The sequence below is a fragment of the Eucalyptus grandis genome, chromosome 2, assembly GCF_016545825.1.
Source record: "Eucalyptus grandis isolate ANBG69807.140 chromosome 2, ASM1654582v1, whole genome shotgun sequence".
In the NCBI taxonomy this organism is placed as follows: domain Eukaryota; kingdom Viridiplantae; phylum Streptophyta; class Magnoliopsida; order Myrtales; family Myrtaceae; genus Eucalyptus; species Eucalyptus grandis.
The window spans coordinates 8573466-8587131 of NC_052613.1; the positions used below are offsets into that span (position 1 = coordinate 8573466).

Here is a 13666-nt window from a genome sequence, read left to right on the forward strand (position 1 = left end):
CATATCATTACTCAAGCTAGTTTACTTTTCTAGAAACTTCGTATGTTTCAAAGCAGTAATCCTGGAATGCGAAAAATTTTACAGACCTAGCTGTTGCAAATGGTTTTCTGGTTCAAGTGCTGGTCTTTGATGGCAGCGAGTAGCTTATGTATAGAGGTAGATATGAGAGCTATGGAAATGGAACTAAACCCATGTATCTGTTTTATATGCTCTATGAACCTCGGCGCATTATTTGATACAGGCTATTTCTGGATTTTATTTGTGGCTTCTTGGCCAGAGGATGATGATTATATAATTATGTTATGTAGAATTTCATTTATCCTTTTTTAATATTCCAAATACATGGCACGTCATTCGGGAGGTAATTATTGTGTTTTCCGCCCTCCATTATGTTTTGAAACGCTAGACTAGAACAAAAGCTGTATTTTCTCTCTTGTTAAAGATTAAATACTCGGTTGTTATCTTGTTAAATGCCTGTTTAGTTTATGCTTATTTTCCAGAAACTCCAGTCCACATTCCTTGGCAGAAGAACGGCACAAGTGCCACAACAAGACGCCGACACTTAAGTGCCATAACTTCCAAAAATGCACACTTAAGTGCCACTTTTTTTCAAGTGGGACACTTATTTGCCACCTCCGCGACCCTTGCCGGAAATCCCACGTGGCATTTTTTTATTATTATTTTTCGCCTACGTGGCTCGCCGGAGCTCCAAATCGCAAAAAAAATAATAAAAAATTTAAAAATTTAAAAATTTTAATTTTAAAAATTTAAAAATTAAAAAAAATTTAAAATTTTAATTTTAAAAATTTTAAAAATTTTAAAAAAATTAAAAATTTTAAAAATTTTTAAAAAAAAAAAATTTAAAAATTTTAATTTTAAAAATTTAAAAATTTTAATTTTAAAAAATAAGAAAAAAAAAAAAAAAAAAAAGGGGGTCGAAGGGGCGGCGAGGGCTGAGCCTCGCCGCCGCCGCCGCCCCGCCCGCCGGGAAGGGCCGGCGACGGAGGGGAGGGTCGGCCGGGTCGCGGCCCCGCCGACCGACGGCGAGGGCTCGCAGCCCTCGCCGGATCGCGGCGAGGGCCGCGACCCTCGCCCCAGATCAGGCGAGGGCTCGCGGGCCCTCGCCGCCGGGCCGGGGCCTCGCCGGCCGGGCCGTGGCCCGGCGACCCCGCCGACCCTCCCCACCCGTCGCCGGCCCTTCCGGCGGCGGCGGGGAGGCGGCGAGGGCCGCAAGCCTCGCCGGATCGGGGCGAGGGTCGCGGTAGGGCGCGGGCCGCGACCCTCGCCCGCATCCGGCGAGGGCTCGCGGGCCCCCGCCTCCCGCCGCCGCCGGAAGGGCCTGGGGCGACGGAGTGGGGAGGGTCGGCCGGGTCGCGGGCCCCCGGGCCGGCGAGGCCGGCCGACCGGCGGCGGGGCCCCGCGAGCCTCGCCGTGATTCCGCCGGGTCGCGGCCTCGCCGCGATCCGGCGAGGGCTGCGAGCCTCGCGTCGGTCGGCCGGGGCCGGCGACCCCGGCCGACCCTCCCCCTCCGTCGCCGGCCCTTCCCGGCGATGGCGGGGCGGCGGCGGCGACGCGGGCGGCGGCGGCAGCGGCGGCGAGGGCTCACCCTCGCCGCCCTTAGACCCCTTTTTTTTTTTTTTTTTTTTTAACTTTTAAATTTTTCTTAATTTTTTTAATTTTTAATTTTTTTTTTTTTTAATTTTTGAATACTTTATAATTTAATTAATTTTTATATTAATAATTACACGTAGACACACGAAACGACGTCGTTTTGCGTTTTTCCGCCACGTCGCGTGTAAAACGACGCCGTTTTGGACTAAGGTCGCACGGAAAATTGCCACGTCAGCCATTTGGCCGGATTTTCGCCGGAGTGGCACTTAAGTGTCCCATTTTGCTCCGATGATGGCACTTAAGTGTACCATTTTAAAGTTATGGCATTTTAAGTGTCCCGGCGTGCCCAAGTTATGGCACTCCAGGTGTCCCGACCTCCACATTCCTTTATAAGCAATCGCAGGTCATGGCGTTTCAATTGAATTGACTAATATTTCCTTCCCATTCTTTGTAATTTCTCGTCCACGAGAAGTTTTTATTTGGGGTGACCTTTAACTTTTGGGCTATTTTTCAGTATACTAGCTGTTTTTTTTCCCTTTCCCCTAAAGAAAAAAAACTTCTGTTTTGCTTTGACGTTTGCCCAGTAAACTATATGTTGACATTCACTCCTCAGTCCTAAAGAAATCTTTCAGTCTCTTGCTTCGCTTCCTCATTCCTTTATGAAAAAGAAGCATCTGAATTTCTAGTTTCTCCATCAAGTGAGACTACATTCCTTGAGAAAAAGGCACTGCATCTCCTATGAATATTATGATTTTTACTCATTCGTGTCAGCTGCTTTTGAAATATATTCCAGATTTATAACATCTATTTATTAGGGCTCTCATTTGGTCATTTCTGTCTAATAAGATGATGCATCTTAGTGAGGAAACTTGTCCATGGCTAGTAAGAAGGGTTCCAGTTCTAGTTTTCTTATCTTTGATTGCATGACTTGGGCTCTCTAGATCAGCGGAAGGACCCTTTGAAAATTTGATCTTGTCTGCCTTCTCTTTTCTCGACACATCTTTTCCTCTAAAAGTTATTTGTTCAACATGCTTGCTAGTGGTTTTTGAAATAGATTGCACTAAAAAAAGTGATTTAGTTGAAATATATCATCTGTAATGGCTGTTACATGTATAATCTGGTTGAAAAAGGAAATAGAAACCAAAAGAAGCACCCACATTTTATAGATCATGTTCGTCATTTGCCTGTTATGATTGCATTCCATTAGCTGTCCTTACAACCTCTTCCCACCTTCTTCTAGGCTTATTGAAGCCAAAGATTTTATGTAAATGAGCTGGTGAAGATTATGTGCTTTCAGTTCTCGCTTGGCTGTTGTAGATGTATCTAACTTTTCAAAGGATTGCGTTTTTCTTTTTTATATCTCTGGAGTTATAGTTGTCTCTTGTACTTTCTCAATTAGCCGCTTTCTGGTATTCTTTTCAAACATTACCCTTATTGTGTGAATAATATAGAGAGTAAAGCTAACTTATGTCTGTTTGTTCATTCATATCATTCTTTTCTCTATCCAGCCTTTGTTATATCCAAATCTCTTTGTCAGAATTGGATTTTCATAGAGCCTCTGCTTTCTCCTTCTGCTTCCTTTTGTCAGCATAATAGTGCCACTTTAGACTCTAATAATGGTGATGAAGCTAATGGCCTGGCACAGGGAAACACAGTAAAGATTTTTCTCCCTCTGAACTTCCCAGTCCATATTCTTTGCCTGGAAATTGCTTTCCTGTGGTCTTCATAGTTTAAAACCTTTGGTTTTATCCATTATTTCAACAGCATTGCCAGCAAGTTGGCAGAAAGAGGAAAGAGGGTATTACACGTTCTCAGAGCAAATTGTCACATGCTTATATGTGTGTTCTAATGCATGTGAGTGTCTCTAACTACGCCTCAAGTGGCTTTGCCAAACTGTTCGAGTCCCCGTTCAAGTTGGGAATGCCGTGTCCTTGACGCCGCCGTCGCGCTGCCGTCTTTGCCGGTTTGTCGCCTTCAAAAAACCGGTGAGTTAACTCATAATTCTTGATTAGGTAGTTAATTACATTTAGAGGTAGGTTTAATTTAAGTATAATGGTGGTTATTATTAATTAATTTTGGTTTAGCCTTAATTATGTTTAAGGGTAGTTTAGATTAAATTTAAATGCGATTAGTTTAAGTAATTACTGTTAGACTTAATTTATCGTGGTTAGATTAATTAGTTGAATTTTGTTTGATTAATCGTGATTTGTTTAATGTAATCGTAATTATTTATTTAGTAATAATTATTTTAAATTAATTATTATTAATTTTAATTAATTATATGTATATTAATTAGTTATATTTAGTTTTAATTAATCATGGTTAGTCTAATTAATCGCGATTAGCAGAAATTAATAACGGATTGGCTGCTAAGTCGAATTTTTATGCTTTTATTATTGTTTTGATTTATGTATATTTCTGATTATTTGAACTTGTGATGCTATGTTTTTTATTGCTCAATTATAGGCGTTAATTATTATGTTTCCAAAGAAGGTTCTATGGACAAGAAAATGATGAATTTTGAGGTGTTAGGTTTGGATGTCGAATTTTACGTATTAAATGGGGCAATGAGATTTTAAAATGAATACGTGCAAAATTTAGTGGGTTGATTTTTTAGTACGTGATCACGTGCAAATATTTTACTGAAATTTTAAGTGTGAAAATTTACATGAGTTGGTTATTTGAAGTCGAACTCTTTTGTATAGCGCTAATTAAGGGCAAATAAAATTGGCTTGATTGTTGACGTACTTGAGTGGTCAATTAATCGAACCCGTCATTCAACAGGAGTTTGGGGGCGATGACCAATTTTTATCAGATGCCTAGTGAGAGTCTGAATGCTGAGTCGCGGTTGAGGCCGGACTGATTCTCCTTTATGGAATACAATCTAGGCGAGGTTCTAGATGATATTGTGCCTGATGGGATAGGACGATACACGGTTATGCCGGAAGACCGCTGACTTGTGTGTTGACTGTGGCCCAATGGGTCGTAATAATTAGAACATGTGTTGACAGTGCGCTTGATTATTGTGGAATGTGTTCTGATTATGGTCCATGCCTATTGCTTTGATATTGCCATATGCGATGTACTATGTGTAGGGGTGTGTCAAGGCGAGATAAGTTTGTACATCATGCATATTTAGATTACCTCTTAGATGAATTCGCGTCTTAGTCAAGACTTAGGCTATTAATTCATTGAAATTTATATTTCATCCTGTTGTTATTAAATATTTCAGGTCCATAATATGAAAAATCATCGCGTGCAGTTTAGATCTTGATGGACCAAGACACGGGCGCGTTTGGTGTCACTTTTGATTGGTCTCATCATTAGTGAAGTTTAGGTTAACCCTAATCTTATAAGTTTTTAAGATGGTTGATAGGAAGTGGCTATAAAAAGGATTGTAATTATTAAACTTCCTAGGGTTAACAGTTTATAAATGAAAGAGCTATTTTTGGGAATGTTTGTTGTGGTTTTTTTTTTTTTTTTAAAACTATCCCTGCTATTTGTACTTTGATTGGGTGTTGTTTATATTAAATTTTTTCCACATATGTTTGATCAAAATATAAAAGAAATGGGCCGGCAACGTGTCCTAGGATGTTACAATTTAATTGACTGTCGTGGAATGTTCATCTGCTCGGGATCCGGGTCGTGACACCACTCATAATTAACGTCCTTTAGCTTGGTTTTGTGAACATAGAAATACGGTTAAAGGTTCCTCTGTAACCATACTAGAGCAATAGAAAAAGTCAACAACAGAAGCATAAGCAAATTTTCATTATCATGGTTCTGTCAGATGGAACTCGATAGATTTAGCTCACTCCAGCCTTTGAGCAATCTCATTCTGGTGCGGGAGTGACATTAATTAGTTTCTCAGATAGTGTAGTGTGCATACTTAATATCAATGAATACGCTTAGGCAATTAAAAATTAAATAGATATGCAAATATATAAAGGGAAATGAAAAGGAGAAGGACTAAGGAGAAGGGACTGTGTACCTAGAACTTGAATGTGGTAGACTGATACATGCCAACTGACAGAGTACCCAGAGCACTCCGGGCTCAAGTAAAGTGTAAAATGAAATTAAGTTATTAGATGAATGCGTTATTTATTGTTTAATAAAAAGATTTAAACTTAAGATTACTAGCTCTAATATCGAATGAAATTTTGTGGGATAGCTACTAACAGTTTGAAAACTTAAGCCGTTAGATGAAAGTATGATTTATTATTTACATGTTCTAATAGAGACATAACTACAAGTCATTGCAATGTTGGACGTAAATCAACGTGTGCTTGTTGATGAAGGATGTTCAAGCAATTTTACTCACTCTCTCAAGCCAAGGAAATTCTTCTGCATGTTGTTGTCATCCCATGCCTTCACAGCCATCCATTCAGCTGACTTGTCAAAATAGACGCTGTGGTCTCTCCTATGCTGTCATCCGCGACTCCGAGACCGTCCCCTCCGCTGTCGTGTTACACAATTCACGGTAGAGATCAAAGTCCAAAAGTTGTTCGGTCAAAACGAATTGCGTTCAACCTGGTCTGTCATAAGAAGATTCAGAGAGAGTTCTCCAAGTGGTCAAAGGTCAAATTTGGAGAGTTAACTTCACGTTGAGCATCAGTTTCGTTTGCCTCATTAATTGCACTCGCGTGAGGCCCGATTGACTAAGTCCGAATGGATTTAATCTACGTAATCTATAGACTATCCGGTATTTATTTTTATATGATTCCCTTATCACCACTTGTTCAAATGAGGAGATTAAAGCTCGCATTTTCTAAATTAGGATTGCCATGTACTTTTTATCATATAGGGGCCAAGGGAGGATGGATCGAGTCATCCTTTGTAACTAAGTTAAGTGACCAAATCATCTTAAGACTATGCAAATAGATCACCATATAACAATCGGTCATGTTAAATCGAGGCACCCAAAGTATTTCTCTAAAAGATTAAGTTGTCAAGGAACAAAGAGCCCGGCTAAGCTAATGCCATGGTCGTTCTCCAGACAATTATTCGGAAAAGTCAAACAGTAATATTTTTTACTATATTTGAACATAAAACAATGATTAGGGCATGATAAAACAAGTTAGCATAAAAAATGTGAGGAATTGTGATAATTTTTTTTCTTCATAAAACATCGATTATGATGTTAGATATAATTATACAAATAAAAGAAAAATAAAAAAAATTTACTCCATAACATAAATAATAAATGTATATAATTTATAACATATTTAAGCGATATGGAATTATACAAACACCTTTGCTTGTAAGTAAGTCCCTCTCTCACACATGATCGACTCGGCTCGAATATTGTGACATTGACACATTTTCTATTTTGTGTGAGCCAATTAAAGTGTCAAGATCTAAATTATTAACCTATGCTCTAATATTATGTTAGAATCTCTAACCCAATAACTTAAATTTGGCTGGAGGAGACTCATGTTAATACGGCACATTATAATCAAGCATTTAATCGATGTGGAATTCTTCCAACAGCGCTGATATAAACATGGGAAACCATTAAAAGGTCTAAATCCCAATGTTGATATCATAGTGGCACAAAGGAACACCATCATAGTGGCCACTTGTTTATTGGTGACCGTCATTTGGGGTGGTCGTCTATCAACAAGGCAACCACCATTGTGATGGCTACCTATCGAAGACGACCACCACAAGAGTGATATCATCTATTGTCTAGGTGACTAATCATGCCTTGAGGATTGTTTCCTATTTTGATAGAGACAACATTGTCAAAATTCATGCTTAAAAAAAATTAGAGATGATTGAATCCCGAATGTCTATATATCTTCTTTTTTTTGCAATTTGATCCCTCGATTTTTTCATTCAATTAAGTATCTCAACCTCTCTTTTATTGCAAAGTTACAAAATTCTCGCCTTAGGAGGGAAAGCAAATTTAATAGTGCATCACTAAATCAACAAATGATTTGTTCTTAAACATATGACCCTAGTTAATGGAATTGTTAATCACATAGATTGAGTTACCATCATTGTTGATTTTTCTTTATTGACTTAAGTCTCATTGATACATAGTTAGAGAGGATCGGTCAAATTCACTATTATCAACAGATATAAGATGTGTATGTTCGGTCAAAAAGAAAAGTTTTTCACATGCACCAGCTAATTAAGTCACATAAGACTTGATTTCCTTCCCTAGTCAATCCATTGACTAGTCAAACCGCCCAACTATTGTGACTAACAAGAACAATCACCACAAAAGTCTTTTTCCTGATCATTTCCATAAGTAGTGCAAAAGTTTTGATCAAATAGGTAAAGACTTCACTTCCGAGTTCTTGCCTATCAAGATGACGACTTGGTAAAGTACCTATGGAGCAAATACCTAATTAAGGAAGTATTCAAATTTCAAAACATAATTCCCTCGCAAAATCGAAATCTTGCATTAAAAGAAAACATTATTTTTTTTCAAATTTCTCCGAAAGAAAATCAGTAAAAATAAATAAAAAATTACTCACTTGAAACTCGGTGTGAACGAGCGCCCAAGTCGCGCTCGCTTTTTCTCTCTCAGAACCTAAAGCCAGGAAGGAGCAGGGAGGAGAAAAAAGTCCTTATTCTGCGCAGCCCCCCGGGCCCCAAACACCTACGCACACCGCTCACTCCTTCCACAGGAACTCTCTCTTTCTAGCATTTTCGTCCCCTTCTTTTTCTAGCATTTTCCTCCCCTCCTTTTTTGACACCTTCTCTCTGTCTCTCTCTCTGGAACAAGCAAAAGTCGTCCTCATCGTCTTCAGCGGCGACACTCCTCACGCTCCACAGGAACTTTCTCTCTCTAGCATTTTCCTCCCCTCTTTTTTTAACACCCCCCCTTCTCTCTACCTCAGACAAGCAAAAGTCGTCCTCGTCTTCGTCTGCTTCGCTGCCAGAGCTTCCTCGAAACCTCGGCCGATCCGCGGTCTAATTCAGGTTCCATGTCAACGAGGAGGGCTAGACCTACTATTACATAAAATTGACTTAAAGTAAAGGACTAAAGATAATATAAAGTTGAGATGCGGTTTCAGCACCTGGCCGTCTTCACCTCGCCTACCTAGCAAACCCAAACCCAAGTAGATTGTTGAACAACTTAATCATCATGAAACGAACGCCATTTGATGTCTTGGCGATTTTCCTCGCCATTATTCCAATCTACTTTACTTCCTCCGAGACATTGCCTTCAAGGAGCCCAACGTCAAATACTTCGTACAGTACCTAATAAGTTATTACGTGTTAGAATTCAAGCAATCTCTCTTCGATAAAGCTTGCCGGCTTGGTGGCAACCTGTCAAAGCTAGAATCATGGAAGTTGGAAGATGGGGATTGCTGTGGCTGGCAAGGCGTGGAGTGTGATGAAGGGACGGGCTACGTGACTAGCCTTGACCTCAACCAAAGTTGTCTTTCCGGTTCTATCAACTCGGAGGCCAGCCTCTTCCGCCTAGCTCACTTGCAAAGCCTCAACCTCGCCTAGAATGATTTCAATTACTCTCAAATACCGTTTGCCATAGGTGACCTTGTGGAGTTGACGAGCTTGAACCTCTCTTCTTCTAGCTTCAAAGGTAATATACCACCTCAAGTCCTAAAGTTGACTAACTTGACCTCCCTCGATCTCTCATCAAACATTCAGCTAGAGCTGAGGAATCCCAGCATGGAGACAATGGTTCAATTTTTGACCAAATTGGAACACCTCGATTTTGCGTGGGTGAATGTGTCGGCTCCTCTACCCGATGCCATTGCAAATTTATCTTCCTTGACATCACCTGTACTCGACCGCTGCAACTTGCAAGGGACATTCCCAACAACCATCTTCGAGCTGCCTAGGTTACAACTTCTTGATTTAAGTGTCAATCTAGAGTTGTCGGGTCATTTGCCAGAGTTTCGCTGGGACAGTCCCATTAAGTCACTGTCTCTTGAGGTGACCAATTTTTCAGGCTCACTACCAGCTTCGCTCGGAAACTTGGCTTTCCTCAGCAAGTTCAATATTAGTCAATCCAATTAGGGAATATTCCATCTTCAATAGGTAACCTAACCCAACTTTCTAGGTTGAATTTTCGAGATAACAAAATCTCGGGTGAAATCCCATCTTCATTAGGGAAGCTTGTCCAGCTCTCACATTTGGATCTTGGAATGAATCTACTCTCCGGAGAAATTCCTACTTCCTTGACCAACCTCACCAACCTCATTGCCTTAGACCTCTTTGACAATCAATTAACCGGTCAAATTCCAACAAAGATCTCTAGGCTTACCCAATTAGCTTTTTTCGATCTATCATTTAATAGATTAACTGGCCTAATTCCTGAAAACATCTCTAATCTCAATAGTCTTTATGCCCTGTACTTGCAATCAAACAACTTGAATGGCACTTTGCGGTTGGATGTGGTACTCAAACTTCAACATTTAATCTCGTTGGTACTCTCATTTAATGAATTCTCATCGATTATCGAACCTAACGTGAACACTAGCCTTCCAAACCTATCCGCTTTTGGCTTGGCTTCTAGCAACTTAAGTGAGCTCCCCATCTTCTTATCATACCAACGTGAGTTGCAATGGTTGGACCTATCCCAAAATAGCATTTGTCGGCCAAAACCTCCATGGTTCTTAAATGTGGGTACGTCACAACTGCAGTATTTGAATCTTTCTAGAAACTCAATTACCAGTTTCATGGCCTTTGAATGGCCAAATCTCGAGACATTGGACCTCAGGTACAACAATATACAAGGATTACTTCCCATAGTCCCAAAGTCCATTGCATTCTACCTCGTCTCAAATAACAAGCTATATGGAGAAATTTCGCCGGAGATGTGCCAACTAAGCTTTATTCGAATGCTTGATTTGTCCAAGAACAAGTTGTCCAGTGTTATTCCACCATGATTAAGCAATTTGAGCGATAGCCTCCTTGTCTTGAGTTTGAATGGCAATGATTTATATGGAAGATTTCCTCAATTACATAATGACGAATGTGGGTTGAATATGATAGATGCCGGTGATAACCAACTACAAGGGTTGTTGCCAGGGGGATTAGCTAATTGTAGTGCTCTAGAGTTTCTCAATTTTGAAAATAATCAGATTGTCAACACCTTTCCTTCATGGATGGGCTCGCTTTCTTATTTAAAGGTGCTCATTTTGCGTTCCAATAGATTTCATGGAGCCATAGGGGAACCTAAAGCTCGAGACCAGTTTCCTAACCTACGAATTGTTGATCTATCCATGAACAACTTCTCGGGTAGCCTTCCATCCAAATACTTTGATACCTGGAATGCCATGAAAGTCCACAATGCAAATGATGCATACTACTATGGAAATTATTTGCCCTCTCGGCTCCCATTTTCATCCCAGGATGTGGAAAAGTATTAGGGGTGAGCGTGGTTCCCGGGTAGAACCGGGAACCGGAGAACCGAACCGGAGGTTCCACTCCGGTTCCCGGTTCTAAGAGGGCCGGTTCCAGTCCGGTTCTCTTTTTCTGGGAACCGCGGTTCCAGTTCGGTTCCGGTTCCATAGGAACCGGAACGGCCAAAAAAAAAAAACCCTAATCCCCTCCACGTCATTTCCCCCTTTTGTTCAACCTTCCCCCTTTCCCTTTCTTTTTCTCTCTCCATCTTTTCTCCCCTTTTTCCTCCTCACGTCACTTCCCCTGTCCTCCAACTTTTTTCTTTTCCTCTCTCTCTCTCTCTCTCTCTCTCTCTCTCTCCTCCTTTCCACCTCTCTCGGCCGAAACCCCTTCTTCTTCCTTCCTCTCGACCGAAACCCCCCTTCTTCTTCTTCTTCTTCCTTCCTCTCGGCCGAAACCCCCCTTCTTCTCTTCTTCTTCTTCTTCTTCTTCTTCCTTCCTCTCGCCGGCCGCCGCTTCACCCACCACCACACCGCCGCCCCACGCCCTACTCACCACCATCTCTTGGCCACCGAACCCCCACCACCCACTGCTCGTCCGACGAGCCGTCTCGCCTTCCATGTTGTCGTGAGGTACCGCCGCTGTCCCCAAGCCACCGTCACCACCTCTTGCCACCGCTCGCTCGGCCGTCCGGGTCGTCGTTGCTCCGAACCGTCACCACCTCCGCCCGAACCGAGCTCTTCCCCCTTGGTCGTGGGTTGAGCTGCGACCGCCGCTGCTCTACCTTCGCCGTGCCCCCAAATTACTCTCACAACACTCAATCTCACTGTCTCACGACACTCTACCCTCTTCTCTCTTCGCCCTCTGCTCGACGCCACCAAGTAGCATCCCCGCCGCACCTCGCCTCGCCTGCAGCTCGCACCGACGTCGCTCCTGCTCCGCCCGTTGCTGCCTTCACCGCTGCTCCGCCTTCGCCGTGCCCCGAAGCCCGCGACGCCACTGTTCTCCCTTCGCCGTGCCCGAAGCCCGCGACGCGTCGCGCTTTGCCGCCATTTGTGCCCCGAAGCCCATGATGCCACAACTCGCCCGCCGTGCCCCCGAAGCACGCGACCGCAGCACCTCGCTTAGCTCCAAGCTTTCCCCAAGCGACGCTGCCGTAGCTCGCCACTTGCCCTCGACGCCATTGTCGCTCGCCCTCAACCACCGCCGCTCGCCCTCGCCACCGCTAACCTCTATGCTTTCCTCTTCTTGTGAGTGTTCTCTCTCTGTCATTTTGAAACTCATATTTGTTTGTTCTTTGTTGCTCATAAGTTGTGTGGAAGATGTTTGGGGTAGAACACATGTTATAATTTGTAACAGTTTGCTAGCCGGAACAACTCTAATAGTTCATTGTAAATCCAAAGACGACGATCTCGGGATCCATTATATAACGAGCAGCTAGGAGTTCAAATTCAGACCTAGTTTGTTAGGGAAAACTTTATTTTTTTGTAGCTTTGCATGGCCGAATAATTTTCAGCGGTTTGATATATATGAATGTGTCGATTTGTTAAGTGCCATTTATAGCTCCTAAGTGGCTCGAGTATGGGGAAACTCCCTGTTATGTGACATTTAAGCCAACAATGGTGGTGAATAAGGAATTCGTCTTATAGTGTCTGACTTTTTAATTGCATTCGTTATCGCTTATGATCGGAGGGGAAGAGGCTAATGGGTGCACCTGGCTAATTGAGCAGGTGAGGGTCTTGGAAGCTCCAGAAGTGGTATTGTTGATCCAATCATGGCTGGTGAAGTGAAGAAAAACAATTTGGGCATTGGTGCTCATAATTCTGGAGAGGTGGCGCCAGAAGATGATATATACGAGCAATTATGGTCACTTTGTTAGAGTACATTTCATCCATCATGTGCTCGAACTACTGGATTGTTCGTGAGTGTAAAAACAGTTTGTTTATTATTGCTTCTAAAATGTTGTTTGCTGGTTGTGTTATATTCTCTTTGATGAATGAGAAGTTTGTGTATTATTGCTGCATTTATTTCCATTTTTTTTAACTAAAAAAAGAAAAAAAAGAACATGTCGGAACCTGTTGGAACTGGAACCGACCCGGAACTGTGACGGGGTAGGTTCCGGAGTTCTTGGTTCGACGGGTAGATTCCGGTGTTCCAAAAATGAGAAACCTGTACCCAATGAGTAGGTTCCAGGTTCCAAGCGGAACCTGTAAGGAACAGAGAACTGCTCACCCCTAAAAAGTATGACTACTCAATGACAATAATCAACAAAGGCATTTTAATGGAGTACGAAAAGATATTGTCTTACCTCCACGTGATTGATCTTTCGAGCAATAACTTCATTGGGGAAATCCCAAATACTATTAGAAGTTTAACTAAACTTCGTATGCTCAATCTCTCCAACAATGCTCTTACTGGCTCTATCCCTTTGTCCCTGGCGAATTTGACCGAACTGGAATCTCTTGACCTTTTAAGCAATAAGCTCTCGGGAATGATCCCTCCAGCACTAGCCCAGACATGCGGAAATCCCGTTGAAGTGCCCCCAACACCACCATCTGATGCATCCACTAAAGAGCTTGACTGGAAGATTGTCCTAATGGGTTTTGGAAGTGGGCTAGTCATCGGCGCAGTTATGGGGCTACACACGACTTCCAAAATTGAGCATCGGTTCCTGAGGTTCTTCATGGCATGGCAACGAAGACGGATGCACGAAATAAGGTTTGTGTGA

General features: G+C 42.1%; 1 protein-coding gene and 1 long non-coding RNA gene across 2 annotated transcripts; both read left to right on the forward strand.

Moving 5' to 3' along the window:
• Positions 1-12111: 12111 nt before the first annotated feature.
• On the forward strand, positions 12112-12961 carry LOC104456772. The gene is made up of 2 exons (XR_005548337.1): positions 12112-12188; positions 12669-12961. It is a non-coding gene; the product is annotated as an uncharacterized LOC104456772 (long non-coding RNA).
• A 231-nt stretch (positions 12962-13192) lies between these two features.
• Positions 13193-13666, forward strand: LOC120290465 (receptor like protein 27-like). The gene has a single exon (XM_039306739.1). It carries the CDS (start codon positions 13193-13195, stop codon positions 13664-13666), a length of 474 nt encoding a protein of 157 aa, XP_039162673.1.

What these genes read in the sequence shown, in the direction of transcription:
- LOC120290465 (XM_039306739.1), top strand. Translation starts at nt 13,193, where the DNA reads ATGACAATAATCAACAAAGGCATTTTAATGGAGTACGAAAAGATATTG.